At 47.2% G+C, this 16964-nt stretch overlaps 1 protein-coding gene across 2 annotated transcripts in view; it reads left to right on the top strand.

Moving 5' to 3' along the window:
* The window catches only part of Map3k9 (mitogen-activated protein kinase kinase kinase 9), a 71479-nt gene extending 61987 nt beyond the window's left edge, over positions 1–9492 (top strand). For both annotated transcript variants that reach the window (XM_047540726.1, XM_047540725.1), the window contains one exon: positions 914–9492. In XM_047540726.1, the coding sequence (XP_047396682.1) occupies positions 914–1398 (485 nt within the window). In that variant the 3' untranslated portion in view covers positions 1399–9492. The remainder of the gene's footprint in view (positions 1–913) is intronic.
* Positions 9493–16964: the final 7472 nt, after the last annotated feature.

The raw sequence follows: 16964 nt of genomic DNA, 5'->3' as shown, positions 1-16964 counted from the left end.
GGAGGGGTGTTTTCCACCACGTAGCTGGTTGCTGGTCTCGCATTATGACATTAGCTCAAGCACACTCATAAGGTAAGCTTCTGTCCATCTGCTCGCTTGTCAGCACTCATCCTGACTCACCTCCTCAGCAGACATGGGGACATGTCCAGGTGAATTACTGCCCACGTGCACACCCTTCCTTCTGCATCGGACACCCGGGCACACACACTCTCAACCCGGCTTTCCCCTGCCAACACCTTGCTCCCTGGAATACCTAAGACCAACTCAGAGTCAGCTCCAGTCCAGGGGGAGCCGGGGGCATGGCCGTACCTTCTCAGTGAGATCAGATGTCAGTGACAATTACACTTTACCACTGACCTGCCCTTCCTCTCATAGGCTTTTCAATACTCAGGTATCTTACCTCCTTGGGAACAGAGACTCCATATTACTTAGGCTTCTGTTCCTATCACATTTATTAAATGATGAACAGTGAAGGACAGATATTTCCTTAAGTCAGGGATCAGCAAACTGGGTACAGGGTAAATATTTAGGGCTTTGCAGGTTGTGCAGTTTCTCTTGTGACCACTCAGCTGTGCTGCTGCGGTTGAAAAGTAGGCCTTGAGTGTATCCACAATGTGTTCCAGTGAGCCTTGGTTTACAAACATGTGTGACCAGTTTGTGGCTCTTTTGCCAGCACCTGCCTTTAGTTAATTCATTATAGATAGGACACTCTTATGTCCCATTACTGTTACTGGATACAGGGACCTTGGCCTAGGTACTGTTGTATGGTACACAGTAAGTATTTGGTAAATGTTTGTTAATTCTTGTTATTCCAAGCGCATGGGGAGATGGTAGGGGTGGGGAGAGCAGTGTACCTCTGACCCAGAACTATGGTGCCATCATCTGATGCTTCTCCCTTTGTCTTTTTGACCAGGAATGTTGAAAACCCCCAGTCCCAGCCGAGACCCAGGTGAATTCCCCCGGCTCCCTGACCCTAATGTGGTCTTTCCCCCAACCCCAAGGCGCTGGAACACACAGCAGGACTCTACCCTGGAGAGACCCAAGACTCTGGAGTTTCTGCCTCGGCCACGTCCTTCTGCCAATCGGCAACGGCTAGACCCTTGGTGGTTTGTGTCCCCCAGCCATGCCCGCAGCGCCTCCCCAGCCAACAGCTCCAGCACCGAGACACCCAGCAACCTGGACTCCTGCTTTGCTAGCAGCAGCAGCACTGTGGAGGAGCGGCCTGGGTTGCCGGCCCTGCTCCCATTCCAGGCAGGGCCGCTGCCCCCCGCAGAGCGGACGCTTCTGGACCTGGACGCAGAGGGGCAGAGTCAGGACAGTACTGTGCCGCTGTGCAGAGCCGAACTGAACACACACAGGCCTACTGCTTACGAGATCCAGCAGGAATTCTGGTCTTAGCGTGAAAAGGGGCAGGGGAGGGGCAGGCAAGGGGGACGCAGGGGGAGATAGAGGGAGCTGGCTGGTACAGTCCTTTCTCAGAGTGGGGCCTCTTGAGATCCAGCCCTACTTCTTGCACTGAAAATGCACTTTGAAGATGGAAGGGATGGAAACAGGGCCACTTCAGAGGGTCTCCTGCCCTGCAGGACCTTTTTACCCATGTCCACTGGAGGGGCTGCAGCCATCAGCTCTGGCTGTGTAGGGGAGGGAGGGGTGCGTGCATGTCCCCCACCCTCCACAGTCTTCCTCGCCTTTAGGGTGACCCTGCAGAGTCATCCAGCCAAATCTGTCTGCTGCTTCTCCTCAGCCAGCTGGGTATGCCCAGAGCTGTCCTGGGGGTCTCTTTGTTAGCCCTGAGTTCAACCTTCCCACACACTAGTATTGGATGTTCTGTGATTGATTTTGCTATTCTTCCCTTGTCCCCCCCAGCACCCATGAATGGAATCTCATTTGGTGTAAGCTGTCCTGTGTCCCAAATCCTTTTGTGCCAACTGAGGACTGGGGACAAGTTAGCCCAATGTAGGGCCATAAGGGCTGACGGACCTGGCACTACCTACCTGCACTTCCAGGTGCCCCGTCTGTGTATCTGAGCCTACAGGTGGTAAGGGGAACTGGTTTAGTGAGAATCGAGGGAAGGGGAGGGAGTAGGAGGAAGTGTAGTCAAGTTACAGTGAGGAGGGTGGTGGAGTCTATACGTGTTTGTTTTTTGGAAACAGTGAAGGGCAGAAACCAGCACCTGTTGAAGGGCCCCCATCTGCCTTCCTGGGGTCAGAACACGGTCACACCATGTGCTGATAGAAATGTATGCTCATCCCAGGAATAGCTTCTTGGTGTGCTTTCTGGTGCCAGTTCTGAAGACTGAGTTCTGTGTTCATCTCTTTGGTTGTCAGATCTTTTATGTGTTACTCCCTTCCTTTGGTCTTCCCTCCAATCCCTGGAATTCATGGGCTTCAGGTCTTGTGGTTGGTTGGTAGATCTCTCCTCCGTGCACCAGAATAGCACACGGGGTAGGTCCTAGACACTGGGAGTTGGAAAGGTGGGGATTCCTTTTCAACCGAGCCATTCGTTTTGTGACACCATTCGTAATACCTGCTGTAAATGGTCGTGGCAAATTGATGCTGTTTTTAAGGTGTTCAGTGAGTTGTTGATGTATAATAGCCGTCAAGTCCCAAGGACTGGAAACTGACCTAGGCCACCTCTGCCTCTGTGTACAGGTAGCCCTCTTGCTGGGCTCTGCACTGTGAGCTGGGTATAAAGGACAACAGAGGCCAACTCTGACTTGTCCCGTATTTGTGTCCTGAACTTGAATGTTGAGCTTTGGTAAAAACGTCTCATATATTTCTTCACTGTCCTCCTCTGAGGCTTCTCGTGTTGTATGTGAGCAGTGATCTTCATGTGGCAGTGACAGCCTGACTGGAAGTACATTCCTCAGGTCCTGCTCCTCTTCCATCAAGACTGTAAATGTTGCTCTACTGCCTTTTTCATGGAATATTCTCTGGTGATGTTGGAGGTCAGTCGGCAGGTTCCTTTGTTGTCTGGATGCCAGGGTGGGGAGGTGGTGCGACTGGCACATGGGACAGATTTGGTCACTGCTCTTTCTCTGTAACTATGATAGAAGTCTTGCCCTGGGGAGGACTCAAGAGGGGACCTTGGTTTTCAGTGTTCCTTGCTTTATGAGCCCATTCGCCCTTTGGTTCAAGGACCCCCACCGAGGCTTGAGGGCCCCTGGCTCCTGGTTTTGTCACCCAGGATTTTTACTACATCTCATCTTTCTCCTTCTCTTGGTTCAGCGAAGTCAATATGTGAGGTGATTGTTATTCTTTCAGGACTGGGGGTTGAAACCAGGGCCTCACGCCTGTCAGGCCAGTGCTCTACCATTGTGCCACATCCCCAGCCCTGTGTGAGGTTACGTTTTCCCCCATACCCCTACTCCTCAGTCAGGAGAGGAAAAAATGTGATTCCTATGAGCAGTTCGAGCCAACCCAGTGAGGGCTCTTCACTCTTACTGGGGAAAATGGCTGTGTGCTTCCCTTGGGCCTTCCAGAGCCTCAGCCCCTAAGCCATGAATGTGACCTGTATGCCCTTGGCTCCACTAAACAGCCCTTAGACAGGCTTTAGCCCACAGGCCATCCAAATCATGCTGGCTCTAGACTGTGTTCTGTGGCAGGGATTTTTCCTTTGCTCATTTTTTACTTTTTGTCACTTTGTTAGTTTGTGGCCGTCTTTCTTGGAAAGACGTAGTGTAATGGATACAGCGTAAACTGCAAGACAGGCACCTGCCCTTAAGTGAGGGTTGAATCCAGTTCTTACTCGTCCACCCAGGGGAAAGACAAAGGAAGGCTGGGTCTTTACTAAGGAAATACTTGAACCTGGAAGAAGTGAGAGCTGGGTTATTCTGAAGATGTTGCTGTGATCCTGCAGGGCGATAGGGAGGAGTCACCACCTGTCGGTCCTCCAAGCCTGGCCCCTGCCTGCCACTCTGGGGCAAGGCTGGTGAGGGCGTGAAGAGCTAGAGAGTAGCGGTTCGAGTGGGCTTCTGTCCACTCAGGTTTCCTTGCTCTCTGATGGTGGCCAGGAGTAGGCTTGAAACTGCGGATGAGGCCACTTGAGCAGCCATAGCCGCCTCCCCCTTTCCCTTCCCTCACCTCTTCTTAGAGACTACTGTCCTGCTCTTACCAGGTGTCACTATATGGAAGATGGTGACAGGAGTAGGTTGTATATTCTCCGCACCATCCCCTTGGGTCCTTCAGCTCCTCTTGCTAATTCTGAACTTGATTGTCCTCCACTGACCCCCTGGGGATCCAAACTGCTGCCAGGAGCTGAACAGATGTCTAAGTTGTCCTTAGGTTTTCTTTCCCATAGGCTTTGGTGGCTGCTCTTATCTTAGCATCCTTTGGCGCCCCTAGGGTCTGGCAGTAATGATGGTAACACCGACGTCCCACGTTCGAGCAATAAGGAATAGTGCTAGCTTTGCCTCCTTCTACGTTTGATATGCTTTCTGGAACAGAAGGGGAGAATGCCTAAAGATGATTCTAGCGAAGAGAAATGAAAAGGCTGTGGGGACTGCTTGTCGAGTCAGCCACCAGGCTCTGAGGCTGAGCACGGTAGCTCCATACTGCCACCCTGCGTGACCTTAGGCTTGCCCCTTAACCCCTCTCAGGTTTCCTTCCTTTGAAAGCCGTTATCACACGCTTCCCTCACAAGGGCAGTGGAAGAAGGTCAGTGAGGCAGGGCTCCCTGCCGCCCCTAGAGGAAGCTTCCTCCATCACTGCAGGATGAATTGGCTGAAGTTGACAGTGGCTCTTGCCACCCTGGCCTCAGGGGACTTTGCTTTTGTTTTATCCTTTGACTTCTGGAAGAGGAGTGGTTTGGAGCTGACTCGGTGTGACTGATGGGCACCATGGCCAGCATGTGCTCTGCGACCACACTGTGTAGCACTTGGTGTTGACCCACATCCTTCCCTGACCCCCCACTTCACCTGGCAGGGTGGCCATCCTCACCATTTGTGTCTTACAGAGGAGGAAATGGGAGGTGGCAGTTTGGTGCCAGTATCAGAGTGACAGTTTGCTCTCTCTTAATTTTTTGGGGTCAGCACTACAGTCTGATTTGACAAGAGCCACAGTCTGGTATCATAAGGCCAGTTCCTACTGGAGGATCTTTGGGAAAGGGTCCCCTTGCCTGGGGGATATCATGCATCAGGGTATGGGGTTCCTCACAAAGCCCCTGCCCCCCAGGCCAGTGTTGTTCAGGGACACATCTAGAACTGACCTTTACATCTAGAACTGACCTTTGATTTGACCTTCCATAGTGCCCACATTGGAAACGACCCCCTCAGGCAAAGAAGATAACCTCCTGAGCATTCCTAACTCATGGAGCTCACCTCTTTTTCCCTCCCTCCCTCTCTTTTTTCTCCCAGTAGTGGAGTTTGAACCCCAGGGAGTCTACCACTGATCTACATCCTCAGCCCTTTTTAGTTTTTATTTTGAGACAGAGTCTTGCTAAGTTGCCCAGGCCGGGCTTGAATTCGTGACCATCCTGCCTCAGCCTCCAGAGTCCTTGGCATTGCAGGCATGCACCACTGTGCCCTGCCCAGGGTTACTTTTCCTAGAGCAAAGAGCAGCTGGGACCGAAGAGTGGATGGTTGAAATAGCCATCTGTCTGGTGGCCCCCATGAATGCAGAACCTTGTACTTTTCATGGTGTGTTTCTTTGAGTTTGTGCCTGTGAATGAGGTATTGAGGAGAGATGGTTAGAGACACTCACGCCCTCTGGAAGGACTCAGGGGAAGAAGCAAGTCCTGCTGTTTGTTCAGTCTAAACATTTCCTGAGAACTTTGCCATATTGGGAACCTGGGGCAGAGGCGGGCGTAGCCCCCAGTGCATTATGAACATAAATAAACCTGGTGGTAAGAACCTGGTGATGTGAGCTATCCACTTACTAGCTGTGAATTTGCAAATGTCTTTCCCACTCTGGGCCTCAGGAGCCCAGATGAACTGGGATGTGACTGCCTTCCCTAGCTAAAGAAACCCTTCTAACTTCTAGCCAGACACGGTAGCATGCACTTGTAGTCCCATCTACTTGGGAGGCTGAGGTAGGATGAGTACTTGAGCCCAGGAGTTAGGGATCAGCCTAAAAATAATATATTAAGACTTTGTCATTTAAATATATGGTCCTGGAGCTCCAATGGTGATAAGCCTCACCTCGCTAGATCGCTTCCCTTGGTGGAGAAAAGAATGTATGTGAATGTATGTATTGTCATGGGTCAAAAACCGTCCAATCTTGGTGGCTTCATATGGTTCACCCATACTTCATATGGTATCACTTGCCTCCTTGGCTTGACTGGAGAATGACTTCTTGTCAAGATACAGTTATTATTAGGAACGCATTTCCAAATGTCTCTTCTTTCAGGCAAAACAGTGTTTTCCTAGATCAAGAATTCAAGATGGAGTGTGAGTGCTCACTTATAATCCCAGTGACTCAGGAGGCTGAGGCAGGAGGATCACAAGTTTGGGCCAGCCTTGGCAACTTAGTGAGACTCTTTCTCAAAATAAAAAATAAAGAGGACTGGAATGTAACGTAGTGATAAAGCACTCCTAGATGCAATCCATAGTACAAAAAATAATTAATTCAAATTAATAAAAACCCCATATAAAGGAAACCCCACTGCTGCTTCTGAGGAGAGCTATCTCCTGGCATTGCCACCTGGGTGCTCTCCACCTCAGGTGCTGGTGTTGGAAGGTGGGAGGTGAGCTGAAATCCTGACTGATTGATTAATAGATGCCTAACTAGCCTGACCCAACCCCAGGGCTTCTGACTGGCTCTTCAGGCCAGATAAGTCTCTCATTGATTTTCTCAGATTGTATCTAAGAATTTTGGTTCATCCAGAGGAGGTGTTGACAGGCTCCACCCACTCTGTCCTTGTGTGTTGCTGGAAGGACCCTGACCTCCCTAGCCGCTTGGGGAGTCCTGGTCTTGGCTCTCTAGAATGTTGGATTCTTTCCCCGAGCTCAAGCCTGTAGGACTGGCCCTTCCTGATTCTTTCTACCTGTGGTTCCCTGCGTCCACTATATTGAACCTGCTTTGGACTTTGAGCTGAAAACTGGAGGCTCAGAGCCCAGCTGGCTAGCAGAGCTGGGAGCCTTTCCACACCTCTCTTTTCCCCTTGGAAACAGATCCGCTTTCCCCCTGACCCATCTTCCCTCCTGACCAGTCTGACCTGCCCTCCCTGCAAACACCCACTGGCTGGTTTACTAGACTGATTTGTAGACGTGGATGTGACAACTGGATGGATGTCTCAGGCTGGGATACTGGATTGTAGTCCAGGGGTTCAGAGACAAGACTTCCCTGCTGGGATGCGTGGGGTAGATAGACCTCCTGGCATTCTGAAGTCAGGTCAGATGGCTGTAAGAGGACTCCTGGCAAGCAACGGCCCGCTGGATGTGCTGTTACTTGTTCTGTCCTTGCTGAAGTTCAAGGTCAGTTTTCAAAAGTTAATGTGTTGCCCACATGTCTGAAGTCCTTACTTAGACACCTATCTGGGCAGAGCCTGGCGTAATGTATTGATATTGTGTTCATCATGGATTTTTACCTTAATTTTTTTATTTTTTTAGAGTACTGCATCGAAATATGATTTATCCCTTGATTACTTAGTTTTTTGATGACCCCTTAAATTTACCTCTAAGGTGAGTACCGCTAGTTCTGGCCCTGCCTGCCCCTCCCCTGGACCTGTGAACCACGCTTCGGCAGCATCGTGAAGCACAGTATGTGTTTTCGTTTTTTTTTTTTTTTTCTGGACTCCCTTCCCCTGAGTCCCAAGTGAGGCCGGAAGCTCTCTGGGAATGTTCACATCTGATAGGAAGGCGTTGACTTAACCTCAGTGAAGCACCCCGTTTTCCACTTGGGACCTGTAACTCGGGGTGACCTTTCCTTGGTGTTCTCTGGCTGCTCCTCAGGCTCTCGGAGGCCACTCTGGGTAGGAGATTGGGATGATGACTGCAGAGAGGGTCCTGTGGAGTCTCATCTGAAACCTCTTTGGGGCGTCTTTGGATTCAAGGGTTCAGCAGTGAATGGAGGTTTTCGGCCCTCACATGATAAGAGCACAATCCCTACCTAGCACTGTGCCCGAGGGTGAGCCTTCAAAATTATCTCTGGCATCTTTTCACTCTCACCACTTATTCAACCACAAGTTTCAAAAGCCATGTTGGCTGTGGCCCTTTTCTTCATCGCTGTCAGAGTGAGGCATGGATTTATCCTGGCCTAGATATAGGGGCTAATAATAAATGATAAGAAACCATTAAAGTTCTGCTATGTGGGAGACACTGTCCTCAGGATTTCTACACATATGTTTTTCGGCTCCTTATAGTAATTCTGGGAGTTAGGTATTACCCCCACTCGAGGCTATGTGGACTGAGGCTCAGATGGTTATATGACCTGCCTGAGTCACGGGGCTGGGAAGCCAGTTGCTGATCTAGGTGGTTCTAATGTCCTCTCTTTCTCCTCTGAGCACATTTCTAGGCCACTGTTCAGAAGCTGTGAAATGAACTTAGCCTTGCTCAGGCCAGTCTAGGCTTTGAGGTTGTCCTCTGTCCAAGGAGGAGCTGTGTCCCTCGGCTCATCTGCCATCTGCCTGTGTGGCTGGACTCGCCGCCTCCCACAGCGCAGCTACTTCTCTGTTCTTGGTAGCTGTCTACTCCACTTCCTCTCCACGATTCTTCAGGGATTTGTGCCGCAACAAGCTGAACATGTAGCTCAATTCTGTAGCTCTCCTGCCAGCACCCCTGAAGGCTGCGGGCCTCTTTCCAGCCCATAGTTGCCCCGCTGTGGCCCTTCATTACAGCTTCACCCCACTTTTCTTTATCCCCATTTGAGCTTGGAAGCCTTACTGTAGTGTGTCTCCTCCTCCTGGGGAACTTGAAATCAGGCCGCCGCCTTTGTGTCACAGTGAGCCACAGGCCCCTGGTACCTAGCTGTAGCAAGCAGGTGATAAACTCATTCACATTCCCCTCTGCTTCTTCTCACTACCTGTTCTGCACGTTTGTCTGCAACCACACATGTCCACCCACAGACATAGCATGGTCTAAGACTCCTTTTTAGAGGATTTTTAAGGAAATGAGTTGGAGATGGATTTTACTTAATTCACAGAAATGCTTTCTTTGAGATTTTCATCTTAGGGCCTTTGAGTCCAGGTAAAGTGAAAGTTGATATATGTGTTTGCTTGTTCCTCTGTAATTAGCAACTCGTTTTCATCCCTAGATCTTCTTTGCACCAATGTCTTATCCACGTGACTTGACCCTGTGTCCTAAATTCCCATTTTTGCTTTGGGATTTAAGTTATTGTGTGCCATAACAATATTTAAAGATGGAAAAGTCCTGAAGGAAACTTAGTGGGTTCTTTCCTTTGGCTCTTTCTTTCTTTCTTTTTTTTTTTTTTCCTTCTATTTTCAAGGTACTGTAAATTGTCAACTAGGGATGCCAAGCAGGCTTGGTTCAATGGCTAAACCTCTTATTGTATTACAGTGTAATGCTGATCTCAGCCTGGTCCCCGCACCAGAGCACACAGAGACTTGAATAAAACTGTTATAATGAATTACTTCTGGTTTGCCATGGTCCTTTGTAAACTTGTCCTTTCCCTTTTCTGTTTAATTAAACCAGATGTCCAAGTAACTGGGTTGTTCCTAAAGAATCCCTATACGTAGGTTAAAAACAATGAAGCAAGATGGAGATGCAGAAAAGATGCGAGTGAGCAGACTCTCTGAGGTCCCTGGAGCCCCAGCAGGGCCATGGCCTTGAGGGAGAAGCTGCTGAGCGGCTCCTGTCCAGATGCCGGTGTTCTCACACACTTGATTTTACCATAGGTCATGGATTTGGATTTTCTGAGCCCCTCATGAGTGTGTGCTACCTCCTGCTCCTTCCTATACCCTGACCTTCCTGGTGAGGTTGTGGGACTAGGAGGACAAACACGAGTGAAGCTGTAGACAGGTAGATAGATCTGCTGGCCGAAAGTCAAGGATTCCTGTGTCTCTGATCCTCTTAATGACAGTTGTGTGACACTGTGTGACACTGGGTGAGCCACTTCCTCTTCTGGAGCAAGCTGGTCACAAAGCAGCCTTTGTGCTGCCGCTTTCGATGACTTTGGGTTGGGTGGAGATGAGGATGGAGTAGACAGGAGGACTCTTGCTGGGGCCCGTTTTTTACCGTTATGTCCCCTACTTCATCATTCAACCAGAGGTAGAAAAACAGCTTCTGAACTTAAAAATTAAGACAACCTTGTACTTTAATGCTGTGACCTTTCATTTCAGTCCTAACCTCTTTGCCCCATTCTCTGACACCCGGGAAAGAATGACTGAGGCGGAGTTTTGTGCAGGATGCTGGGACTGTGCGCTGAACCTCAAGGTAAGTTTGATCAGGATCCAGATAACTTTCATAAAGCAGACCAAACTCTGCTAGCACCATATGGAAAGGTGCCATACTCTGTTAGCATGGGTAACGATTGCTGCGTGCTTCTGGAAAGCTCTTTGCTCATGTTGTCCCGAGAACTCTAACATGGGCCCAGTAATTTCTTATAATAACAACTAGTCCAATATGCCAGAACTGCACTAAGACCTGAACTACATGTGTTGGTCAACTTTTCATTTTTGTGACAAAATACCTGAGAAAAACAAATGGAAGGAGGAAAGATTTATTTTGGCTCACAGTTTCAGTCCATGGTCAGCTGGCTCCATTGCTGTGGCCTGTGGTGAGACAGAGCATCATGGTAGAGAAGGGGATGGAGCAGAGCTGCTTACCTCATGGTGACCAGAAGGGAGATAGAGGAAGCAGGGGCCAGGGATAAGATGTATCCTTCCAGTGACCTACTTCTTCCAACTGGGTCCTGCCTCCTACCATTTCCACTACCTCCCAATACTGCCATCAAATGATGAATCCATCAGTGGATTAATCTGCTGATGAAGTTACAGCCCTCATGATCCAATCCCCTTCCCAAAGATCCCACCTCTGAACATTGCTGCATTTGGAATGAAACCTTCAACACGTGAGCCTTTTGGGAACATTCCAGATCCAAACCATAACACTACATGATCTCATTTACAACATCTCAACATCCATTATTATCTCCAATTTAGTGAAGACAATGAGGGTCAGAGAGTCAATATGCCCAGGAAAACACTAGCAAATCATGGAGCTGGGATTTATCTGATTCTAGCATCTACAATTGTGTCATCAGAGTCAGATGCAGACAAAGATTTATTTACAAGTCAACCTGACATTTATTTACAAGAGCATTGAAATTACTATTAGTGACTCAAGGCCTTTTTTTTTTTCTTCAGTCTATCTCTACCCTCTTCCTCACTCAACATAAGAATATGAGAAAGAGAGAGCATGACCACTTAAGGAACAGTTCGAATTCCTTGCAATGGGACAGTGCTTTGACTTCCCGTTCACCAGGCATTGGTGAAGTACCTTCTCTTGTCTGGTGTCAGATGACATTGGAAATTTATAGTTCATTCAGATGGAGCCATGCCACTCAAAGATCTTATGATCTGATGGAGGAGACTGAAATATAAAGAACTCTGTTTAATACAATGTGGTCAGTGCTCTAATGTCGTGTGCTCAGGGTGCTGTGGGAGCACGTGGGCTGGGTTAGCCTGAGCTGGCCTCCCCAGGATACTCCATGGAGGAGACAGCACCTGAGTTGAGGCCTAGAGTGTGAAGGGGTGTGGAGGTATGAGATGGTAAAACTGCTCCCTCTTGTATTGATACCGCCATTTACCGGTGCCAAGTTCTGCTCCTTCTAATGTTGAAGATTGAACACTAGAGAAGCACGCCAAGGCAAGCATATTAAGCAGGTTTTATTTAAAGGTAATAATACAGACTTCTCCCGGCAGGAAGAAGGGGGCCATGGCTGATGTTCTAAAAGTCCCAAGAAGTGAGGGCACCCTACATCTTTTATAGGTTAAATTCTCTTTTGTTCTCCAGTTCTCTCCCCCCTTATCTCTCCTTCCTGCCTATGTGTGACTAGGCCTGATTTTGCATTACTGAGAAACCATAGGCAGGGGGAGGGCCCAGGGGGCATTAATTAGCAGCCCCTTGTTTGCAGTCCTTGATAAAGGCAGGTAATTTTGGTAATCAATGGACTCCGGAGATCCTTGACATTCCATTCTTCCAGGGGCAGTCTCCAATTTCCAGAGGCAGATGACTTTATGGCCTCCATTTCCTCGAATTGACCTGATTCCCTATTTCTACACTAACTACCTGTCCTTAATTCTGGCTTCAGTATCAGGTAACACTCTTCTCTTAAAAAAATAAACTCTCAGTATCTCACCCTAGGTTCCTATCTCTGGTTTTATCATCAACCAAATGAGCTATTATATAGTCACTAAACTTAGATTATTCAAGGATGATTGAGGAAACAGTAAAGTGTAAGTTAGAAGGCAGGATAACAAAGATCTTCAAAAAACAATTTGATTCTAATGATATACAGAAAATATGTTTTCATCTTTAAAAAAAATACACTTGGTAGGAAAAAGACAAAGTCAGGTATTATTTTGTGGAGAAGTATCACAGATGGTTTAAAAATGACCTCTTGGAACTTTTCAAACTTTTTTTTTTTTTTTTTTTTTTTTTGGTGCCAGGGATTGAACCCAGGGGCACTCAACCACTGAACCACATCCCCAACCCTTTTTATATTTTATTTTGAGACAGGGTCTCCAGGTTGCTGAGGGCCTTGCCCAGTTGCTGAGGCTGACTTTGAACTTTCAATTCTCCTGCCTCAGCCTCCAGGGCTGCTGGGATTACAGGTGTGTGTCACCGTGCCTGGCCATAGGTTACTTTTTTTATTCAGCAAAACAAGAGCAAATGAAATGGTTTGGGGAGACTTTTTCAGAATATTAGGTTCTTCTACAGATGTTCCATAGGCCCAGGCCACTTGCTTCAAGGCTGCTTCCTACCCTGCGCAAAAAAATAAGTGATGCCAGAAGCCCTAGTCTTGAAAAGTACAATTGGGGCCAAGGCTGGAACCAGCTTCTCGATCCTAATGGAAATTCCTTCCCCCTTTTCTTCATCCCTGCCACCTAGTGGAGAGATGGTGCCAGAAGAGTTACCTGCAGACTGCCAGCAGAATCCAGTGAGGACTCCTGAACAGAGAAGGTTCTAAGGGAGGAGGAGCCACGCAGGTCTCCCAGAGGGCACAGCTGGGTGGGAACACAGGGCCCCAGATCAGAACACAAGCACACACACCTCCACAAAAGAAGCTGATCAGGGTCTGGGGTCACCACACCCTGTTTACTTGACTATGGAATGTGCTTCATTCAAGGCTGGAACTGATGTCCTAATCCTCTGAGCCCTCCAGTCCCCACCCGATCTAGTCCAACTAGCTTAAGTTGGAGAACATGTTTTGGCACAGAGGGTGGGGTGGCAGTGAAGGGTGGGTATCTGCTCTGCCTGGCTCCTCCTCCTGGCACGATCACACATTGCCACTCAGTCACTTCGTGATTAGGGGGACGGTTGGGACAGAAGATCAACCTTAGGAACTCTATATGCTCCTGGAACGCAGGTCTGATCATGTCACACCCCAGTGCCTGCAGGAAGGGATACACCCTCCAGCAGGACCTGGAGGGACCGCTCTACATTATCTACCTTCCCAAACTCCTATTACAATTTCCTGGCCTCTAATCCTTGCCACCAGTAATACTGAGACCTTCTCTGCTTCCTGTAAGACTTGCTTTCCACGGCATGGAGGCCTCCTGCTTGAGAGAGGGTTATCCTGCTCATGAGCACTTTCTGCTACCCACTGAGGTATCTGAGCAGACGATCGCCTAATTAAGTGGTCACATAATTAAGTGGTGGACTTTGGGAGAAAGCGGAAAGAGAGAGTTGGTGAAAAGAAAGGGAAAGAGAAGAATGGAATAGAAGTCCAATTCTGCCCTTGGAAGATGGCAGTCTCCCTGGAATGCAATGAAGATGTTTACCAAGCACCACGGGACACCTGCAAATGGAAAGAAGTCCTGAGTGCCATGGTTAGCGAAAGCCAGTTAAACAAGTATGGATCCCCATCGTGCTCTAAGCCTTACACAATCTGGAAAGAAAAGACATGGCCCTTTGAGTCTCTCATTAATATTTACTGAGGCCTACTCTCTGGGATGTGGGATGCTAGGCAATTCCAGTTCTGCTTGGGGTCAGACATGTCACAGGTGAGGCACTCTTAGGGCAGTAAGATGCATGGAGAGGCAGGCTCCATCTACAAACTTCCACCTGAAACCAAAGCTTATCAGCAGGTCACCTCTGTGTTTTAAAACCCGTGAGAGTGAAGGAGGCAGTAAAAGAGTGCTGCCTTTTTGGAGCTGACCATCTAGTGGGAAAAATCAGGAAAGGCAGCAGTTAAGGTGCTAAGAATCTGTATCTAAATGTCTGTAACCCTCTATGAAAATCCTTATGTGGAGGGAGGAAGAAAGAGAAATCAACAGAGAGACAGAGGTGAGAGGTAATGTCTAAGTTGAGCCCTGAAGGGTGTGTAAGATTTAAGTAGCTCCTGGGTGCTGATGATAATGAGAATGCAAAGTATTTGGGAACAACCCATGTAAATGTTTGTTTGCTTGTTTGTTTTAAATCTTTTGCCAGCTCGTTTATCTTGCATTCCTCATCTTGCAGGGTACTTTGTTCTGGTAGCTTTTTCTTATCATGGTGATTAAGGTTAGCTAATAACTGAGAGAGAAAAGGACAAATTTTTGCAGAGGTGGCAGGTAGAGCAGGTGCTCCCAGCTAGGTGCTAACTGCTCTATTTAATCCCCCCTCAGGGTGAGGAAAATAGGTGTCTCTAAGGAGACTTCATGGGGAACCAGGAAGGGAAGTGGGCAATGGGAAATAACGTGTGGAGTGAGGGGTTCAAGGGGTGGCTTTCATGCATGGGGATATTTTATTTGGGCCTGTCTCTCACCCCATGTCTGGTGTGGGCGAGGGAAAGGGTTCTTATAGGAGGGATAGGCTGCTGTGAAATAAAAGCTATGACATTTATTTATCAAAAAAAATGACAGAAGACAGAATTATCTTAAAGGCAGGGGCATGACCGATTGAGCCATTCAGAAGGGTCTGGCGCTAATAAAGGAAAGAGCCTGCGCTTGCTTTATTTATAGAGGTACAGATGAAAAGGGGACTGGTAGGAGCTTCTTCAAGAAAAACAGGATAGGGGGTGGAATTAAGCAAGCCATTTGGCTCTAGCGGGTCATTCCCACATCCAGGGCTTGCATTTGAACTTTGGCAGTGAACCAATGCAGGATAACCACATGACTCAGGCCAGGTCCTCCTGTCTAATAGCTCAACCAAGTTGGGTTCACCTACAAGCCGTGGGTGGCTCCCTGCACCCATTTCTGAGCAAATGAAACTGAACTCAAAATATAACTACCCCTTCCTCCTTGCGCCCACAACCCATCTTATGGGGAACTTTGTCTTAGGAGAATAATGGTTTTCAAAGTTTGGTCCATTGATCCCTGAGGATATGTGAGGACAAAACTGTGTTCACTAAACCATTTGCCTCTTTGACTGTGTTGACACCGTAGGGAAAACTCCTGGCACCTTAGCACTCGACAGGGCAGGCGCACCCACCTAGCCATGTATTCTTCACTGCCAGGCACTGTGAGTAATGGAGATATCAGGCCACTGAAGACTGTTGCTGATAAAGCAGTAAGTACTTAGTAGTGTTTCAAGGTCACCTGACCTTCGAAATCCTGACCCCTGGCTACAGCACATGGTGTCAACTTTCACACCAAACACTGAGGCTGCAGACTGAAGGACAAGGCTGACTGGGGGAGAAGCCCCTGTTGATGGAGGGACTTGTGGACTGCATTGGCTGTTTTTTTTTTTTTGTTTGTTTTTTGTTTTTCTCATGGAACATTATTTTTACATGGAAGAAATGAAAGAATAATTGTCAAGCAAACTATGGTTATTCAGACTCAAGTATTTGGCATATGTTTTCTTGAAAATGAAGAAAAACAACTCTATTTGTTACCAATGATAAAATTCAAGCTTACAAGTGAAAATTAGGATTTTGGAAAGTGTGAGTATCATGAGCATGACAGTTTCTTGATACTTCAAAGACTTTCTATGAGACTGCTAGTGATATTAAGGAACGTGATTTGTGGATGTCATATAATGAAATGTGTCACTATTAGGAAGAGCTGTATGACTCCAAGAACGAATATTTCCCAAATGATGATGAATGGAGTTACAAAATCATACATTAAAAATCCATTTAAAGTCCAAGAGAGACGATTGAATTTTTTAAGATTTTTTTTTTAGTTGTCGATGGATCTTTATTTTATTTATTTATATGTGGTGCTGAGAATTGAACCCAGTGCCTCACACTTGCTAGGCAAGTGCTCTACCACTGAACCTCAGTCCCAGCCCAACGATTGAATTTTTTAAAAAATATTTTTTAGTTGTAGATGGACACAATATCTTTATTTATTTATTTTGATGTGGTGCTGAGGATTGAACTCAGTTCCTCACATGTGCAAAGCACTCTTCCACTGAACTACAGCCCCAGCCCAAGACCAGTGAATTTTAACATAATATAGTACAAAAAGTTCAACTAAGCTTGATGAAACTACACTTGTTGAGTTTTGGTGTCCTATCAAAGGAGAATTGATTCTCCACAATTATCTCAAAAGAGAATTGATTCTCCACAATTATCTCAAAAGGCTATTAAAATACCCCTCCCCTTTCCAACTACACATTGGTGTGAGGATTTTCTTCATATGTCTCAACTAAAACAATATATTGAAACACTTTGAACATGGAAATTTAGGGATCCTTTATTAAGCCAGACATCAAAGAGATGTGCAAAAGTATAGAATAATGTCACTCTTCATAATTTTTTTGATTTAGAAAACAAGGTTTTTTTTCATTTAAATGATATTTCTTTTAAACATTTAGTGGATTTATTACTGTTATTTAAAAATGAATCAATAGCCAAGCATGGTGGCATACACATGTAATCCCAACAATGGGAAGTCTGAGACAGGACAGTCTCAAGTTCAAG

The sequence above is a fragment of the Sciurus carolinensis genome, chromosome 2 (genome assembly GCF_902686445.1).
Source record: "Sciurus carolinensis chromosome 2, mSciCar1.2, whole genome shotgun sequence".
NCBI lineage: Eukaryota > Metazoa > Chordata > Mammalia > Rodentia > Sciuridae > Sciurus > Sciurus carolinensis.
This window is presented reverse-complemented; position numbering and strand designations above follow the sequence as displayed.